The 19,703-nt window shown below is 37.2% G+C and overlaps 2 protein-coding genes across 2 annotated transcripts; both read right to left on the minus strand.

Annotated features, from left to right (window-relative positions):
- Window positions 1–6,285: 6,285 nt before the first annotated feature.
- Window positions 6,286–8,856, minus strand: LOC112176295 (long chain acyl-CoA synthetase 4). The gene is made up of 10 exons (XM_024314136.2): window positions 8,802–8,856; window positions 8,641–8,697; window positions 8,373–8,421; window positions 8,156–8,232; window positions 7,892–7,931; window positions 7,701–7,795; window positions 7,138–7,302; window positions 6,817–6,941; window positions 6,596–6,691; window positions 6,286–6,485 (listed from the first exon to the last, which is right to left on the minus strand). Exons 1-8 carry the CDS (start codon window positions 8,823–8,825, stop codon window positions 6,870–6,872), a joined length of 579 nt encoding a protein of 192 aa, XP_024169904.2. The 5' UTR covers window positions 8,826–8,856; the 3' UTR covers window positions 6,286–6,485; window positions 6,596–6,691; window positions 6,817–6,869.
- A 5,973-nt stretch (window positions 8,857–14,829) lies between these two features.
- Window positions 14,830–15,524, minus strand: LOC121050519 (paired amphipathic helix protein Sin3-like 3). Its single transcript, XM_040510717.1, has 3 exons — window positions 15,414–15,524; window positions 15,236–15,328; window positions 14,830–15,039 (listed from the first exon to the last, which is right to left on the minus strand). The coding sequence occupies exons 1-3, from the start codon at window positions 15,495–15,497 to the stop codon at window positions 14,848–14,850; spliced, it is 369 nt and encodes a 122-aa protein (XP_040366651.1). The 5' UTR covers window positions 15,498–15,524; the 3' UTR covers window positions 14,830–14,847.
- Between the last annotated feature and the right edge of the window lie 4,179 nt (window positions 15,525–19,703).

A 19,703-nucleotide genomic window follows, 5' to 3' on the forward strand; every position in this document is an offset into this window, starting at 1 on the left:
TTGAGGATTATTATATCTACCCTAGCTTTACAAAATGTAACTGCATCATTAAAACTTACATAATGCCATAATCGGGGGGGGGGGTGAAAATAAAGACCTTACCATAAACTAATTGATGGATAAGAATTCAAAGGTTGCACATAGGACAAGTGTTTGGATTATGCAAAGTAAATATTTCTTGAGGAAGAGGGGATCCAACTTAGGATTTCATAGTCTTATGAATGAAAAAATATCATCAAACTAAAGCTAGTTGATTTTTCAATAAGAATATAAGTAGTAGAATAAGGCTTAGAATCATGAAAATAATTCAAGTAAAAAGACAAGAAAATTCTTTCCAGTTATGCTTAGCACTCAACCACTCCACTTAGAACATCATACACGTTTCTAACTTTAATACAAATTTGAATCTGTCCTATTCGTGGATTCTGTGTACGAGCTCAGGACTGAATGTGAAAATAAAGGTTTCTTTCAAATAAAACAAACTCGTCTTCTTGAATTAAGAAGTTGAAACATTAGTGAGTTAGTGAGTAGTGACATCACACATAACCTTGGACATCTCCTTCTTTTCTGGGTGAGAGCAACTTTTGGTTTTCTTCATATTATTGGATTAAGACGGAAACTAATACCACAACGTCAATCCTAAAACTTTATAGGTTACTAATTAACAATCCATCATCACAAAGATTATGGCGTCCTCACTGTTTATTTAATGAAACAAACCTAAACTTTAGAGGGCATAAATAATACTCGTAGATGTGTTGATAAGTAGCAAAGTAGGTATTCAAGCATCTCTGTACTAACGCAAACCGATTGTACGTAGAACTAATAATACTAGAGTTACAGAGTTCGTTATCAAATATGCTAATCAAATGATAAATGATTTTCACAAAGAAAGATAAAAATGCCAAGCCACGAGCTCTCGATAAATGTTGATAGACTTACGGCGCTGTGGATTTGTTAAAACTAAAACCAGTTATAATTCACACTCCAAGTTAATATTGATGAAGTGTTCATCTCGTGAAAATGATGTACTTTGCTTACAATATGATCAGTAAAATCAAGCTTGGCTTGATTAAACTCTTAGGATCATTGAAATGTACATGATACTAGAATTATAATGTCACGTCGATCAATTAGATTACAGATTAATCAATATCCTCCATGGATTTCTCAGAGCTCACTTTGGTTGTGCTTTCCTCAACTAGTACGCCCACTGTTATGCCATCTTCCCTAGCGTGAATGCGTGATCTCCACTACTACCTTCACCACCACCAACAGTAGTAGTAGCATTACTACCACTACTACTACACCCACCGGCGTCACTATTCTCATCCGTCTTGACAACAGCCAAGTGAAGGTTATTCTTGCGGTCCCGGAATGACCAAACTTGGATCAGATCTTCCGGTTTAAGTTTATTTTTCTTGGCAACATCAGTCCATCGAGTTATCAACACATACGATTTGACAGTTTCCTTGTAGGTCCACTGCTTGAAGCACATTGTTTCCTCTTCGCCCATGGGGTCTATTATTGTGATGATCATGAACTGTCTATTTTCAAGCCTTTTCACTTCATCCGGTTCCAAGAAATTGCACAGGAGTTGGTTGGCAGGCATTGACAACCGGTTTTGCTGCCGCGCAAGGTCTGAAGGGTACAATCTCTTCTGATACACCAACTGCGCCTTATCACTATCCCCTCCCATAGTTTCAATTTTTCTCTTGAACTTTTCAGGCAAGTTTTGATGAGTAGTACTTGGTGGTAAGTTATATTTCAGCCTCTTCTTCTCCCTATACATCATCAAACCCATGCCCTTATTCTTGCTCTTCTTGGATTTGAAATCCCAGTCCTCATCATCGACACCATCATCCTCATAACTCCTGCTACGGGGCTCTCTAATTTCTATACCATAGTTTCTTCGAGATCCAATAGCAGAGGAGTTGATCTCTTTCCTGCAGTTGAAGGAAACCATCTTTCTCTTCTTATCCAAATCACTATGATCATCATCCTTAGAGTTGAAAAATTTCTTGTAAAACACCAAGTCCTTCTTTCTCGTAAACTCTTTAGCCAAGTCTTGATGATGATGACTACTTGGTGGTAAGTAATATTTTGTCCTCAAGCCCTTGCCCTTATCATCATGCTTCCTGAATTCGAAAGCCCAGTACTCCTCATCATCATCATTTTGTGTTAGACATTCAGTGGCAACAGCATCTTCATCTTTTTTGGAGATGAAGTTAACCGTGTTTCTCTTCTTACCAAAATCACCATGATCATGATCATCCTTGGATCCCAAGAGTATCTCCGACTTCTCTTCCTTGAAGTCAAAGCAATCCAAATTCTCCTTCTTCAATTCCGGACCCAAATGACTATGACCATCATCATTCTCGTCCCACCTCTTGCACATTACTTTCATAGCATTAAGCTTTCTCAGAGATTCGATAGCGGAACTCGAACTCTCACCACTTTCTTGAGACTTGCTGCGCTCCCTTTCGGTTTGTATCACCTCATTTTCCTTGTTGCTAGCAACAGCAGCAACCCAAACCAATTGATCAAGAGGGCCTAACATCTTATCACAACTTACCTTGCGCTTAAACTTTCGCATAACTTCAAGGCTGATAACTATGTTCTCGTTCGCCATAGATTGATGAATTGATTAGTAAATGGAACCAACAAATTCAATTGTTCTCGTTCGCCATAGATTGTCGTATGACCTGTTTATATAGGCTGGAGTTTGAGGCATTACTATGCCTTGTCTCATTAGGATACGAAATCATGTATTTCAGACATGATTAGGATACTAATTTAAGTTGGACTGGGAGTTCCTTTGTGCTGTATGTAGGATTACAAGTATTCCTTATCCGTATAGGATAATATATAGAAGAACCGTAACAAGGTGTGGTACTGCTTATTGGTCTTAGTATATTAACAACTTTGTTTTATCAATCAACCTTGTCCAAGAAGCATTGAGAATTCAATTAGTACTAAATCAACATTCTATCATGTGAGAGTACCCTTTGCAGGAAGAGTTAAGATGGAATTATTTGAGATTAAAATTAATAATCTCGATAATTATTAAGAATGTTAGGAAGTATTTTCTAAATTTGTAAGGAAGTTAAATCTGTAATTTGAGAACTCGATGCATTATGGCAATATCATGGTAATTTTAGTGAAATTTTTCGGACTTCAGAGCTTAATTTCGGAAGTTTGGAAATTCATTTTTAAATAGAAAGGAAAAGAAATTGATGAGGAGATCTCATCCCTAGATTTTAATCGTTACCGTTGGAAATGTGTATATATAAGCCCAAGTTTGATTGGAGAACCTTGAGCACTCCAGTTCTCAACCCGTCCACCCGTGTAGGCGACCTGTCTCTATCACCACCCTTCGCTCGATTCACCGCGTCGCACCGGTAGTGTTTTGGCCCTCGCCGGAGCTACCATCCATTGCAGCTGTTTTCGGGTCCTTGGCTCTGTTTATGATATTGATTTTTATTCCAGAAGAATACTTGGTGTTGGTCATGCTTGATTCCATAAGTGCAAGTGCAGTGGTCTCTACTTGACCGGGCTCTAGCTCAGAATTGATGATGTGTTGCCCAGCTGAAGGAATTTTCATCTTCCACTGGCCCAAGCTTCACCAGCCAAGAGTTGGCTTTGCATGACCAAGGGCAAAAAAAAAGGGCAAGGCCGTGACTATTTTCTTACCCAAGGTCATGGAGCTGCCAGCTCGGCCCACTGGAGAACGTGGGTACGTCAGGTGGTGACGCAAAGAGACAGACGCGGTAGTGGCCTAGTGTGGAAGACACGGACCAATCCAGAAGCACCATGTGGCAGACCAAAGTCTGCATCCGTATTTTGTAGCGTAGCGACATTGAGTGGGCGGCAGGGAACACTTGGCATCGAACTGTTGGCTTGTTAAGTGATTTTGATTCCAACGGTCCTTTAATCTAGGCCGTTGGTTTCAATTGAAACAGTGATCCAACGGTAATGAATGAATAGTTGATTTTATGGGTGATTCAACGGAAAGAAATGGGAAGAAAAAAAATTGTAAAAAATTCTCTATAAATACCTACAATTTTTTGTAACATCTCACACCCAAAATACTAGAGTTCATAGTTACACCTTCCTCCTCTTCATATAGCTCTCATCATCCATATTTTTCATTATCCACTATGACCGAACAAAGGGGAAACACACGTCCAGTGGCCGGACAAGAGGGAGATCAAAATGAAGATGATAATACCCAAGACAAAAGGAGATGGACGGATGAGGAAAATGTTCAATTGTGCAAGTCTTGGAAAGTTGTAAGCCAATGTCCGGTTGTGGGCACAAATCATAAAAAAAAAACGACTTATGGAGGCGCGTGAAGCGACATTTTGACTCAAATTGGCCACAGAGCCGATCAGCCCAATCTTTGCAGGGAAGGTGGAAAATTTTGAAGGTTGAACTCTTTGAGTGGCATTGTGCATTAAGGCAAGCAAAAAATTGGTACAAGAGCGGTTCGAATGCAGTTGATGAGGTATGTATTTGTTGATAAATCATTTAATTTGTTGATACATTATAGTAAAATATTACATGATAAATAATGTAGTAATTATAATATCATTTTAATTGTAGTAATTGCTTTTCGTTACAATTAAAATAATTAGTTGATAAATAATGATGTAATTACAACGATGTTTATATTTGTACTTATTGATTTTTAACGCAAAACGGTGAGATACTTTCTTATAAAAATTATGACCTTTATAATAGATGACCCTTCATAATAGCGTTTATATTTGTATAATTGCATTTTTTATTGTTTTTTTTTTAATTATGTAGCAAGATGAAGCACATAAATTGTGGCATGCCGGGATGAAGAGAAAAAGTGGAAAGACCAAAAGGCACAATTTTCAGAGTTTTGATAGTTACGATGTTGTGGAGGGCTTTACACAATTTAAAGACATCCCTAGTCATACATCCGGAGGAACATCAAATGAAGGAAATCAACATATGCGCACACAACCAATTCCTGGAAATTCTCCCATCAACTTGGACATAGATGTAGATGAGGTAATTGCAGGTGACACTATGCCAAAAAAGCCTTCAGACGACAGATATAGACGACAGATTATATCTGTCGTCTGATGAAGTAAAAATCTGTTGTCTAGGTGGCTGCCGTCTCTAAGCCATTCAGACGACAGATATTCTCCGTCGTTGATAATGCACTCAGACGACAGTAATCTGTCGTCTGAAGTACCTAATATTGAAGAATCGGAGTCTATCTGTCGTCTGAAACACCATAGAACTACATATTAATGTCGTTGGAAATTCACTTCATCAACAGATTCAAAAAATAACTGTCGATGTAGTTAATGTAAGATGACGGAGTTTTTGTTGTTTCTGTCGTTTGATTGAACTAATATTAAGCTTAGTTGATGCTTCTGTCGTCTGATTTGAAGAACAACGACAGTTATATGTTGACTGATTTCGTATGCAACAACATAATTCTGTTGTTTGAAGTTGGTAGAAACAACATATCAACCACTTACTTCTGTTGTCTGAGAGCTCTTTGAACTCTACTTTTCTGTTGTTTGAACGTGGTAGAAACAACATATCAACACCTACTTCTGTTGTCTGAGAGCTATTTGAACTCTACTTTTCTGTTGTTTGAACGTGGTAGAAATAACATATGAAGCACCTACTTCTGTTGTCTGAGAGCTATTTGAACTATACTTTTCTGTTGTTTGAACATGGTAAAAACAACATATCAATCACCTTCTTCTGTTGTCTGAGAGCTCTTTGAACTCTACTTTTCTGTTGTTTGAACTTGGTAGAAACAACATATCAACCACCTATTTCTGTTGTCTAAGAGCTCTTTGAACTCTACTTTTCTGTTGTTTGAACTTGGTAGAAACAACAGATGATCATTTGTTTCTGTTGTTTCTATTTTCTTGATACAACATAAATTGTGCTGTATTTTCTTGATACAACATAAACCTGCATATATTTGTTGCCTTTCAACCATTTCAACATCAGTCATTTACAATCATCAAAACCATAAAATTGGACTAAAATCAGCATTGAAAATGATGGCTACTTTTCATTAATTGCATCAACATCATCCAAAATACAATCCATAGTTCCAACTCTAAACCTAGCCAACAGTTACATTATGATCGAGAAAACCAAAAAAACATCTTATCTCGATCATTTCCCTAGTGCACCAAGTCAAAAACCTATAAGGCAAAGAAAGAGTAGCTCGACAGAGCAACTGCATGCATAATTTAAGTTCATAACACTTTCCATCAGTGGTATATAAATGCACAAAAGCAGTTCCAAGTGCTACTCATCTACCTTAAACAGAACCAAAGTTAGAACTGTATAACATGATTTGCCCATTCAGCTCGAACCACATCATGATGCCTTCTCTTCTTTTGAGCATTCTTTTGCAATTTCCTTAAGGCCTTGTTAGTTTGTTAATCAAAGATCGACTTCTTCATTGTTGAAACCATCTGTACATTCACAAAATGGAAAGAAACAACGAATGACTTTTAGGAAAGAAACAACCATCTGTCATCGCCCACTATGCCAAACTATTTAAATAAGCATGAACTTAGATAACCTATACTCAATGCTTGAGCTAGAATGATCTGAAAAAGATCTATCTAAACAAATGGAGGAATCTGAAGATTAGAATGTCCAAGACACCTGAAATAACCTGTAGTACAAATGAATAGATAATATCACTTCATCTTTATATTATGTTAGCAACAGCTAATATATGTGAAGGTCTAAGAAACAAATGACAATTATACTTGCAGAGAAGGGAGTTGAGAATATTACCTACAATTATACTTGCATATTACAAAAGTGGAAATCCTAGGTAGAAGCTGGTATCATATGTATCCCTGGAGCAGCCCAACATTGCGGTTCAAATGCACTGTCTCGTATGTATTTGGAAGGTAGATCTGGGCCACAGACAACTCCATTAAGTTATTCAACAATTAACCGTAGAATGAGCTTATGAGCATGCAGCCTAGCGGAGATGAAAGGGAATCAGAGATGTCGTGATTATATATGTTCTAGTAATCAGTTAATAAATAAAAGTAACCAGTTGTTGTTTCCGAAAATGAGATCTATAAATTGAGATGAAGTGGAGGTCACCTCTTCATTTACACTCTCCAGCAGTCGTTTCACCCCAGCCAGTAGAGTAATGATGCTTTCATTGGATATCAGTACACCCTTGGGGTCGCCAGTTGTTCCACTAGTATACATTATAGTACAGATATCACTTTTCTTTTTTACTGGAAGATCATAGTCTTTATCTCCCTGCAGAAACAGATTTAGAACTTAAAAAACTGAAAATGCTGATATTCTGGAAATTTATCAATAACCAAACTATACATGAAACATGACAGGTACAAGCGGTCATTCTGCTTTAAACAACTTGCAGATATATCTCAAAATTATCATAAAGATTATTGTCTTCAACAGAACTTGATTAGTAGTTTAGCTATTCCTCCCAGATAGCAATGGACCATTAACAACTTTCAAATGGTGTTCTACTAAATCAAGGGGAACACTTCCATAATTTCACATCTACTTTCCCATAACAGCAATGCAGAGACCTTTATCCTTTTTTTCTTTTCTCGAACAAATTTCATGAGTTCGAGAATATAATTAGTTACACAAGAAGAGGCTTAGAAGATCAGATAAAAACAACCCACCAGTTGCAGAAATTCATTCCATGAATATATCACAGATCCATGCTTTTCAACTGATTCCTTTTGTTCAGGGGTAACCTTGCCAAAGCTTACAAGTGCTACATGATTAAAAGAAAAGTGAAGTTATTTGCTTACTGACAGCCAAAGACACATAAACAAAGAATCTTGAAAGATGTGCGAAACATGCAACATACTCTTAAGATATTTTGATGCATTAGGCAATGTCTTCAACAGCTGAAAGAGGACAAATATACAGTCAGAATAAGAAATTATGAATAACCATTCCAAGCTTAAAAATGATTTAACTCTCTTCTGGCCACCAACTTAGCATTTTATTACATAGTAATTTCCACATGCCGATATTTGACCTTTATAGTTAGACCACCCTACAGCAGTATTGTCCAAGGTACCACATATAAAATTTCAGTAACAGAATCTTTGATGAAACACTTGCGTACCTCAGATATCTTTTTTTCTTCTACAAAAGCAAGTGGAACTTCAGCATGGCATATGATAAATTCCACAGCACCAGCACCTAAACCATGCATCAGATATTAGAACAAACTTTTAAAGCAAGTGAGTTAAGGTGAATGCACCTTGACTCATATCAACCAAACATGGAACCAATTGATAGATGTGAGTAGATGATAAACTGAATAGAAGAGATAATCCTACCTAGAGTGTCATATAAAGGAACACAATAGAGCCCATGAACATTGCAAGCCTGCATAAGATGTTCATTATTAATGAAACTTCCTGAACATAAGAATTTTAACTATTATTAAAGAGTAATGAAAGAAAACAAACAACCCAAGTGCATAAAGATTACATATATGTCACCCCATATATGTAAGATTGTGGAAGAAGTATACTTCCTATAGAGTGAATATAGACATTAGAAGAAGATACACATGAAAATGAAACTTCAACAAAGACAATATACCTCCATGCTCATAATCCATTCTGGGCAATTAGCACCAAATATACCACATTTGTCTCCCTGCATTCAGCAATAAATTCATTAATTCAAAATGTTACACATATTCCTCTGGAACAAGACTTTTTGACTACGACACTAGCCAATCAAAGCAGATGACGACATACTTGTGCCAAACCAAGAGAGCGCATGGAATTTCCAACTTTTACTACCACATCATAGACTTTTACTCCATGCTTATAGGTTGTTTTGAAATAGGAAAACACTTCATATGATAGACTCTGCAAAACAAAACAGAGCAACAAGAGTAAATAGTGCCTTTATGAGCAGAACAAACAAACTTCAATGCCAAACCAGAACAAACAAACATTTCCATGGTCCACACGTCAAAAACCATATCAAGTATCACACACTATAATCTAATTGGTGACAATGAACTGCAAGTTCCTCCCTACTTCAATAAGAACACAGCAAGTTGAAAATCAATTAGCAACCCCACAAATATTTCCAGTTACCAATCACAAAGCAGCTGGCTATAACCATAACCCAATTCCAGATTACCAATAGCAATCAAATATGAATCTAACCCAACAAATAAACACCCATATTATACTTCTATATTATTGTTCTCTACGTCTGGGTTTCCCCGAATCGAACCTGGGACCTTATAACATGACACAATCATCTTGCATAACAATTTATACATGACATGATCCTCATTATCATATAACATTACATGATAAAAAGGACTTCAAATATCACTGAACTTCAAATCTCTTGCATAACAATTTATAACATGACATAATGAATTAGCTGACAAATTTGCTTTACTGAAATGTGAAGATACTTCATCTCTTGGCGTCCATTACAAACTTGAAGGCTGGTCCTCTTCCACATTTGGCATTGCATATCGACACAACGGGCACAAATGATTCACCTCCAGCCACAAGATGATGCAATCGATCTGCATGATAACAGTTAGCGCAAGGCAAAGGAATAACCAGTTGATCAGCGCAAGGCAAGGATCCCCACCCCATCCTGAATCATGGATCCCCACCCCATCCTTCACGTCCAATAACACTAATTGGCAACACAACAATCCAGCCCCATCATGTACTTCTCAGTTAACTATCTCACTTAACATGGAATATTGATGACAGACTTACAAGTTCAGTTTCATCAGGAATGCGAGGACGAGTTCAAGGTCAACAGCGACTCGGGGCTGTCGGAGGAGGAAGTCGAGAAGCGTCGGGCAGTGTACGGATGGAACGAACTGGAGAAGCACCAGGATCAGTCGATCCTGAAGCTGCTGATGGATCAGCTCAGCGACACGCTCGTCCGGGTTCTGTTGTTCGCGGCGGTTCTCTCCTTCGCTATCTATTGGTCGTCTGAGATCGGAGATCGCTCTGATCTGTTGGTCGCCTCGGATCGAAGATCGCTCTGATCTGTTGACTATTTGGGGTTTAGCTCTGATCTGGGTTCGCTCTGATCTGTTGGTCAATTGGGTTCTAGGTCGACTGCTCGAGGAGAAGGGTTCCAGGTCGACTGCTCGAGGAGAAGAAAAGAGGCGTCTGTTTTTTTAACTAAGTGTTATTAGAGAACTCGGGGTCTAGATAGCTAGGTCATTTAGTTCAGCCAAAAATGAATTTTTGTCCACACAAGGAGAAATAATTTCTCCCTTTACTCAGACAACAGATTCTGCTGTCTGAATCTTCTAAATTTTAACAAACTTGAAAAAGTTTGTTATAGTGTTGATTTTGATAACATTTAGACGACAGAAATGGTTAAATCTGTTGTCTGAATACGTTCAAAAAAATCAGACAACAGAAAAAACATCTTCTGTCGTCTGAGGGGTATGGTCTGAAGCATTTTTTGGCATAGTGTGAAACTGCAGATCCTAATGTAAGGCCTCAAGGAAGGATGGCTACAAAAGAAACAATACGGAAAGGAAAGAAGGCAGCGAGAGATCGAAGTCCTTTGTCAAGCGCACTCGAGAGTATAGCGAACAACCAAATAGAGGCAACCGCGGGCAAGAAAAAACTCGATGAGGAATTCGCTCGAAGTGTCCAAGAGGAAAATCAACGAGCATGTATCCTCTTGCAAATCGAAATGCGAAAAGAGCACTCCTATTACAAGAAATGGAAGATCGAATTAAAGAGAGGGAAGTGCGAAATAAAGAGAGGGAAGTGCGAAATAAAGAGAGGGAATAGCGTATTATGGAGATTGATACAAGTAAAAAGCATTATTGGTCAAGAAAACAAAAGAAGATAGCGGAGAAAGAAGATCTTGGCGAGCAGACGCCACCTTCTATGGGTGGATACTATCCGCAACCCAATTTTGGTGGTGCATTTCCACAACCAAATTTTGGTGGTGAATACCCACAACCTCCTTACCCCGGTGCATACCCACAACCACCTTGCCCCGATGGATTCCCACAACCTCCCTTAACCAGTGGATTCCCACAACCCCCTTACCCCGGTGGATATTATTCGCAACCTCCTTACCCCGGGGGGATATCCTACACAACCACAATTTTCACCTTTCTCTACGGGTGATTCCACCAACCCTAACCTTAATGATGACCCTTCAAACGCAAATTGGATTCCTAGAGAGGATGAGAATTATGATTTGAATAATTAGGTGATTATGCATGTTGTTAATTGTATTGTACTTATTCCTAGTTTTTCATTTATGTAAGCATAAATTTTATGAAATAAAAGTTGTATTTGAAAATTCCTCTTATTAAAGCACACACCTTATATTCAAAATAGTAATTGCATAATTATCCATAAATCTCCATTATTATAATCTATTTACATCAAATATATTCTAATTAATTTTTTTTAATGAACAGTGAAAAATAAGTGAACAGTAAAAATGAGCAGTTAGAACACTAAATGAACAGTTAAAATTGATGAACAGTCTTGACCGGTCAAGAAAAAAACGAGTGGAAACCCATGTCCAGTGAACAATACTTGACTGGTCGATGCCTTAACTTCTCGACTTTGTCTTTTCTTGACTACGGGTGAACTTGCTCTAACTTGGAAAGTGGGACACAAGCCTGGGTGTGATCGAAGAGTAGTGGAGTTCGTGACTTCGAGAATAGAGTACGTGTTCTTGCTTAGAAATTTAGTCGAATTGAGACAAAGGTAAGGAAATCGTTCAATTTTGGTTCAATTTGGTGTATTGGGGTTCTTGTGGATTAACATTCTATTCTAGGCGAAAGAGAAGGAGTCGGTTTCTTCTAGTCGAACACAGAAGCAGGAGGAAGAATAATCACCTATTTGATGGAAAGTGTTACAAGAGGAGAATTGGTTTCAAACTTTCAATTAAGAATTCAATGTGAGCTGGGAGTTCCTTCAAGGGTATGAAGTCATGATACTATAAATATGAAATGTGTGATGTTTGAATTAAATTACTTTAGCTGTAATCATGGTTCGATGTTATCTGGAAGCCAAGGAATGAATTTGATACAGAGGTGCAGAGCCTTTACGGAGTAGTAGACGACCAAGAAGGTTGGTTTTGAAACTTTTCAATTGCTCCTGGAAGGAGAATGCCCTCTCCAAAAAAAAAATGTTAGAGTCCAATGGGATAATTATAAATTTGTTTGTGGTATATATGAAAACTATGAGTTGGGACCTTGTGTATGTATTAATTTGGTATAGTTTCTAGTACACTTGGTTTATCATTGATTGTGGTATTGGACAAAAGTTCTAAATACGTGTACACCTTGTGTGTTAATTGGATGGCATAGAGGTGTAGAGCCTTGCATTTTTGGGATCATATGAAATTCTTGTCAAATAGAATTCTAAGGACTCTGGTCACTCAAGTGTGAGTTTGGTTCAAACTGAAGAATTGTTTAGAAAGAAAAATAGTTTTGGGTGTTCAGATAAATAAAAAGGATTACACGATAAGGAAAGGAAATCATTCTTGGAAGAAATTAATTGAATGGGCAATGTCAAGCATTACAGTTTGGGATTTTATAATGACACTTGAATAATTTTCGAACTTAGGGACTCTAGTTACCCGAAATGTGAAAGGTGGTGGTGTTGGCCTAAGAAAACGAATGGAGTCAAAGTTGCTATATTCCAGGTAGGCTGACTCGGGACTCTCTTGATTATGATTTTTCTTCTATATAAATAATGTCACATGACTGTTATTACTTCTCTATGAATTTAAAGGATTTGATATTTTATTGTCATGCTTGTTTTCAATGTTTTTCTATATCGTGTGATGTCCTGAGAGTGAGCGGAGCATAGCGACTACCTTGGGTTTCAATCCCCTAAACTTCCGGAGGTGATGTATGGACGGTATGGTGTCTTACATCCTGTGAGGTGTGACACCATTCCTAGGTGATACGGCGTAGATTGACACTCTCGCTACTCCTTACCGTTTATGATGATAATGTTGATAAAGGTGTAGTTGACATAGTGACCGATCATCAGGTTTGTGTTTTCTGGGCCCACAAATGTTCTCGAAACAAACTCTGTGGTTTATGATTTAATCTTTCCTTTTACCTATATAGTATATACATAGTTTTCAAATACTGGCTAGAAATGTATATATATATATATATATATATATATATATATCTTTTATGTGTTTTTAAACTTAACCGGGGTGAATCCCCTACTGAGTAGCGAGGACGAAAACTCACCCTTACAACAAATTTGGATGCAGGTACTGTGCATGTAAACGGGACAATACTGGAGTGTGCTAGGTATGCTGATGAAATTAATGATTTCATGTATCACTTATTTATTGATTTCAGGTTTTGGTTTCATACTCTTTTAAATGTATTTCTATCGTCTACTTCAATTTGCTTGAAATTGTGTCTTTGGAAGAACTTTGTTGAAAGGTTTTCGAGTTAGAGTAACAACATTAAAAGTCACCACAAAGTTTTATTTAACACTTCCGTTTCAACTCTAATTTTGTTCTTTTAGAAAAAGTACTACTTGCTTATTCTAGTTGTTTATTTTAAATGCCTTGCGTCTCTAGGATCAAGACTATCTTGTGATCCTAAAGTCCGCGGCACCGTAACATGGTCGATTTGATGAGGTGCAAATCAGGGCGTTACATATTATCATCGATAACAAAATACTGAAAAGGTATAGTAATCAAAAACCAAAACGAAAACAAAAATAAAAATAAATTAATACCAGAATTTAAGGATGTATAAGTGTACTGGAGTTTAAAGATGTATAATATATATTACTTAGAATTGAGTTAAAGTTTACAGAATGTGACATAGTTACTGCCTAGCTCCCCTTACATGATCTCCTCCACTACATTCACCATTAACAATAGTACTAGCATTACTACTACTACTACTACACCCGGCACCACTACTGTCCTCACACGTCTCACCCCTCTTCACAAGTGCCAAGTGAAGCCTGTTGTTGGTCTATTCGTTCCGCAAACTTGGATCAGATCAGTGGGTTTGAGACCATTCTTTGCAGCAACATAGTTCCATCGGGTTCTCAACACATAGGATTTGCTTCTATTGTAGCTCCACCGCATTAAGCACATCTGTTCTTCATCAACCATGGGGTCTATCAATGTGATGTCCAATTCCCGACGTGGTATCTCAAGCCATTCTACTTCGTCCTTCTCCAAGAAAGGGCATAGGAGTTAGTTTATAGGCATTGATAATCGCACTCTAGCTAAGTTATCTAGGGTGCGATTATGTTATGAATCATTTTGTTAGGTGTTAGAATTCTTGTGTTCCTAGTTAGTTAGTTATTACTCAGGACACCCATGGCACTTGTTTTGACACCCAAACGAGTTTATCTTCCAGCTGTACCCGCTCCAGCTATTCTGCTTTAGCCTTTAAGTATTGTAATGACTGCCATCTTTGGGACATGAATGAAAATCTGCATTTTATTTTCTTAGCTTTATCTTAGATTTCTCCTAGTTTCTCTCTATTAGGGTTTAGAACCCTATCGCACCCTAGGTAAGTTATCTATGGTGCGAAAGTAATAGTATGAATTAATAATGGTGATATTAGGGTAAGTGTAATATACTACAGAGAGGAAAGTACACATTGCTTGATTAGGAAAGGAAACGATGAAGAGGGTTGAGGAGAGAGATCTTTCAGTAAACCTCAAAGTTTTACAAGGCCCAAAGAGTTCTTTAAACTGTGTAAGAAGTCGACATCTGACCAGCGAAAAAACAAGTTAACCTTATAGCTAGTACTAGTAGTAACCAGACCCTTTAAAACAGAAGATGAGCCCAGATGCCCAGGGTAAGCCCTAATCCACCCACACACACATAGCGAAGGCCGGAAAGCCACCTGCTTTTGGGTTTGGGCACCTTCCTCTCAATCTCGAGCTTTGAAATGCCATCTGGTAGCAAGTGATTCAACTCCTTTACTAGATCAGGTTCAACACTTAGAAGAACGGACATCTGCAACAGGTTTACAAGTACTTCCTCCGTTAAAATTTAGTTGCAAAAGGCATGATTAAGTACTTCAACATGCATTATCAGTTCACCTATTCTTTTCCCCTCTTGTAGCTAACATGCGCAGACTGTTGTCGATGAGCTAATATCATCTAATTATATGAGTTTATTAAAAAAAAAAAAAATTAAAGTTTATAAGAACCTCTTCTAGTAACTTGTGAATGCTGGTCTGCTTATCTTGATACTCTCCAACAACATCCAAGAAGGACCGGTATTTCTCCTCACCAATTCCTCTCTGCAAATAGTTAAATAGAATAAAATTAAAAAACCATTGTTCTAGCTACCTACCTTCTTGTCAAAAACAATTTCAAGTTATGTACCTTGACTTTCTCCATAAAATTCTTAATGTCTTCGCTAGCAGCTTGTTTCTGCAAAGGATTGTCAAGGGGTTCCGCGGCAGCCATCTTATATATGTTCGACCAAAGAAACTGTTTCAATCTGAAACTTAAAATCAAATAAAACAATGAATGATTGAAGAAACTTCAAGAAAGAGATGCGAAAAATGTTTTGGTGGTTAACATGTTTATACAATTTAGCTCAAAACCTTCAACTTAATCACACAATCGAATTGCATATTGAAATAAATCTTATTAAGGCATCTCGTGACCACAAGTCAACGATATTGATGATGTGAATCGTACAATGAGTTTTACTCCAATTGACACATACAAGAGATCGAAACATCTAAAGAATACAATTTATAGGATGCATGACAAGATCAATACGAACCAAAGCACGAGTTGGTGGATACAATACCACGTTGCTTGCTGAACTTAACTCTTGAGAAGAAATCAATGGCTTTGAGATCACACGGCCAAAGAGATCACTCTAATAAACCCTAGCTACCTTCAACCATATTGCAAGTTTTCTTCTTTAACACGTATTGACAAAGCTGGGTTTGGGCCTTGCTTAAGATTCCGAATTGGACCAAGAAACCCCAACGATATAATTCACGGGCCAAGCTTTGTTTCTTACTTTCTTTGTTTTTCTTTTTCCATTCTTTATGGGGAAGCAACTAGGTGTTGCCTCTAAAAATCACCTCAGTCGAGATTGTTCATATCGTATCATAGCAACCTGCATTTCATCAAGTCATGACCATTGAAGGGAGAATCAAGATAATGATTAACGAATTTCTCATTATTAATGTGTTGTTATCTTGAGGATGTGTTAATAGGAAGAATGCATCATAGCAAAAAAACATTCTATCTTCTAATTAAGGTAACAATTGAAATATCGATACTAGGTTACAAGGAAAACGAAGGGAAATGACTTGAACTAGGGGTGCAAATGGGGCCATGTACATGCAACTTATAATTGATTAACTTTGATGCTAGTTTAATTAAAGAAGCCCTAACTGGTAGCCTACTTGGATAAATGCAAAGAGTTTTTGAGTTCGAGAGAAAGACTTCACCTCCGTTTGGTCGTCCAGCAAGTTCACCTCTATATAAAGCAGCATCGACAGAAGACAGAAGACACACACACATCAATCAAAACTCCATCATGGGTTTCCTTTTATTTTTCTTAGCTCTAGATTAGTTTCATTGTCTTTTGAATTCCTTCGTTGTTAGCTCTACTCATCCAAGTCATTTCCCTTCATTTTCCTTATAACCTAGTGTGATTTCAATCGTTTCCTTTACTACTTTTGGTAATAGTTGATTGTTGATTTTTTAAGCCGGTTATCTTTTCGTTCTTTACATACGTTACTGCTCTTTCAATTCTTTCAAGTTACTTTATCGCTCTTTACTTTCCTACTCTTAAACTAGAGTTTACTTCTTCACTCTTCTGTTATCGTACTCTACATTTTTGCACTAGGAGTAGTTTAATGTAAGTATTCAGTAACCTCACCCCATGGTTGTTCATTAATTCTAGCAACTAGGTGAACTAGCTTTGAGCTTAAAATTGGAGGAAACACAAATAGGATTATGCCGATCTAATTAGATTGAATGAATCTGAAGTGTCCCTTTCGGTTTTAGTTGCTATATATAGATCTCAATCCTACCATGGCGGGGTCTGTATTTGTAGTAGCGTTGTAGCATCTTCTAGTTTGATGTTGAAGGCCCTAAAAGTTGCAAAATTAAAGTTGGACTGTCATGTCCAAGAACACTGTGGTCCTAGATCTGTATAGGTCGTTTATGCCCAGATCCAAATTATAAACACGACAAAGAAAGATCCCAATTATAAACACGACAACGAAATATGTGTTTGTGTAATCTGAGGGATCAAAGACGAATAAAAATCCTCGACGTACTCGAAGTAGAAAAATGCTGGCAAGAGGTGGATCTTAGTTGAAGAAACCTTTCGTCATGCTGAGTGAGACATTTAATCCACCAATTACGATGTATTTCCTGTAAAATCCTAATACCCAAATTGTCTCATTGAACTACACAAGGTGATCTCTCAAAATCATTGTTATCAATTTAGTTAGCAAATCAGATGTGCGCGCCATATGTACGAGTACGTGCCGTATCCGGTTAGGCCAAAACTCGCAAAGAAAATCAAGCACGCATATTAATTGAGTCCCTTCAAAGCCAAAAACCAACACATGCATGATTGTCCTCTTCCTTCTTGGCATGTGGAATTATGAACAAGGGTGATGATAAACAAGGCAAAATGATGAGGATACACAACTAGTTTTCATGACGAAACTAGCACTCAAGATCAAATTTTGAGTCCACACCACATGGCATGGTGGCCCTCTAGAATATGATGGAACCAGAACCTTTTCTTTAGTTCCAAGTCACCCTATGCTTAGCTTGAACAAAATTTCATCTTACATTACCTATGTAGACCAACACATTTGAATCTTCAATTTCTCCATGTTCATTTCATCCATTCTTGATCACGTGGCAAACAAGTATTGGTAAAGGGTCTCTCCAGTACTGTGAATCTAAAAGAATGTTTTCTTTCCTTGGCAGGATGTGCCTAATTCTCTGTATATGGCTGTATACACCTACATATAATATAGTCCATTACTACTTCAATCCCAGAACCATGTTTCCAATTTGACCTCTTCATGTTATGTGTCGCACTACAATACAAGGAAATCGCACATGGTCTGCACCCTGGCTAACTGTGGATAGAATTGAGTTGGTTAGTTTAACCTGAGGCCAATCCTAATCCATTTGTCTGAAAATCTGAGAGGGGAATGTGGCGATACATCCCAGAGTAGTTGTTTGTTTGCCTCTTTTTTTTCTTTTTCTTTTTTTAGTGTTTTGGAGTATTAAAATTTCACCAACGCGCGAGTCATTAGTTTAGTTACTATTTATGATGTATTAGTATATTTGACCAACTAAATTATGAAGTTTTAATATTTCAGAGTATTGTATATATATAGAATACTCTATATCTACATTTTTTTTTTGGTTTAACCCAAACACATTAGTTGCATGAACCACTACATCGTCAAATCTGACATTGTTTCTAGAATTCCATATGAACCATAGAGCAGTAGTAAAAGCCACCATCCATAACTCCTTTAGTTGAGCACTCTATATCTACATATAAAGGTGATGGAACTCGATTTTGATTTCACAGTCACATTTGAATTAGAGGTGACAGGGTGATAAGATTGATTTGATTTTGTCAAGTTAATTGATTTGGTTTAGATCAACAACTAAGTAGGTGAGAACTTCTATCAATTAACATTACCCTGCTAGCGTTCACTTGCTTGCCAAACAAGCTAATTTGTTTCTCTTTTTCGCATTCACTTGACTATTTGAATTAGCTACTCAGATATTCACACATGACATTTTCATTAACTCATGTTTCTTTTGATGAGTCTTTCATCACTTGCATTTTGTATGGAATTCATAGTTTAGATATCTTCGATCTACCAAATGTTAAGTCATTGACATTAATTTTTGTTCTCTCGCTAGTAGAGGCAACACTATACCAAAAGTCAAGCTAATTTTTTTTTAGTGAAGAATGCTAGTTAGAGCTTAGAACTTACCCTAAGTTGCATACGTAAGTGTGTAACACTAATCAGTGATCTTGTTGCAACCAAGACTTCTAACCAACGAAGTTAGCACTAAATAGCTTTCCTTGATTGGGTGCACCCAATCCACCTTACTTGGCCAAACTACCAAATCTGCAATTCATTCTGGTACAGGCTCAAATCATTCAGGAAATCATCAAATCAGAATTAATACCCTTTTCATTTTCTGTATCAATTTTCCTTTTCCTTCCTGAAAATCATTCCCATTCAACCAATTCAAGTAATCAATTTCTTTAGCTTCAATTCCCTTCAAACAAAAACCAATTTAAATTTTCTTAGTGATTGTGATCACAAGTGACCAAGAATTTTGTGGTCACCTATCTTTAAATTGAGATTAGAACACTATATAAATTTTTTTAATCTTAATTCTTGATATCAAATCTAAAATTGAGTAACCACAAATTTTTTAATAACCGGTGATTATGTAAACATTAATCTAGATTTTCTCTTTTTCTCTGTGATGGTTAAAACTGAATGCAAGTAGGTATCTGAAGAGAGGTTGGGAGTAGGGTTCCAGGTGCAGTGCACTTTTGGCCCACAGTTAATTAACAAATTGCATTTCTGATTCCACTAATTGCTTTCCCATCCACTCAAACATGAATTAAATGGTTAAAAA

This window comes from Rosa chinensis, chromosome 7 (genome assembly GCF_002994745.2).
Source record: "Rosa chinensis cultivar Old Blush chromosome 7, RchiOBHm-V2, whole genome shotgun sequence".
Lineage (NCBI taxonomy): Eukaryota > Viridiplantae > Streptophyta > Magnoliopsida > Rosales > Rosaceae > Rosa > Rosa chinensis.

Excerpts from the sequence above, each read along its gene's own strand:
- LOC112176295 (XM_024314136.2), bottom strand. The coding sequence starts at position 8,825 with ATGCGCTCTCTTGGTTTGGCACAA. Across the intron at positions 8,422-8,640 it reads AATGGATTATGAGCATGGAG|GCTTGCAATGTTCATGGGCT; the intron begins GTATATTGTCTT and ends CATCTTATGCAG. Across the intron at positions 8,233-8,372 it reads TCCTTTATATGACACTCTAG|GTGCTGGTGCTGTGGAATTT; the intron begins GTAGGATTATCT and ends TGCATGGTTTAG.
- LOC121050519 (XM_040510717.1), bottom strand. The coding sequence starts at position 15,497 with ATGGCTGCCGCGGAACCCCTTGACAATCCTTTGCAGAAACAAGCTGCT. Across the intron at positions 15,329-15,413 it reads ATTTTATGGAGAAAGTCAAG|AGAGGAATTGGTGAGGAGAA; the intron begins GTACATAACTTG and ends AACTATTTGCAG. Across the intron at positions 15,040-15,235 it reads TTCACAAGTTACTAGAAGAG|ATGTCCGTTCTTCTAAGTGT; the intron begins GTTCTTATAAAC and ends AACCTGTTGCAG.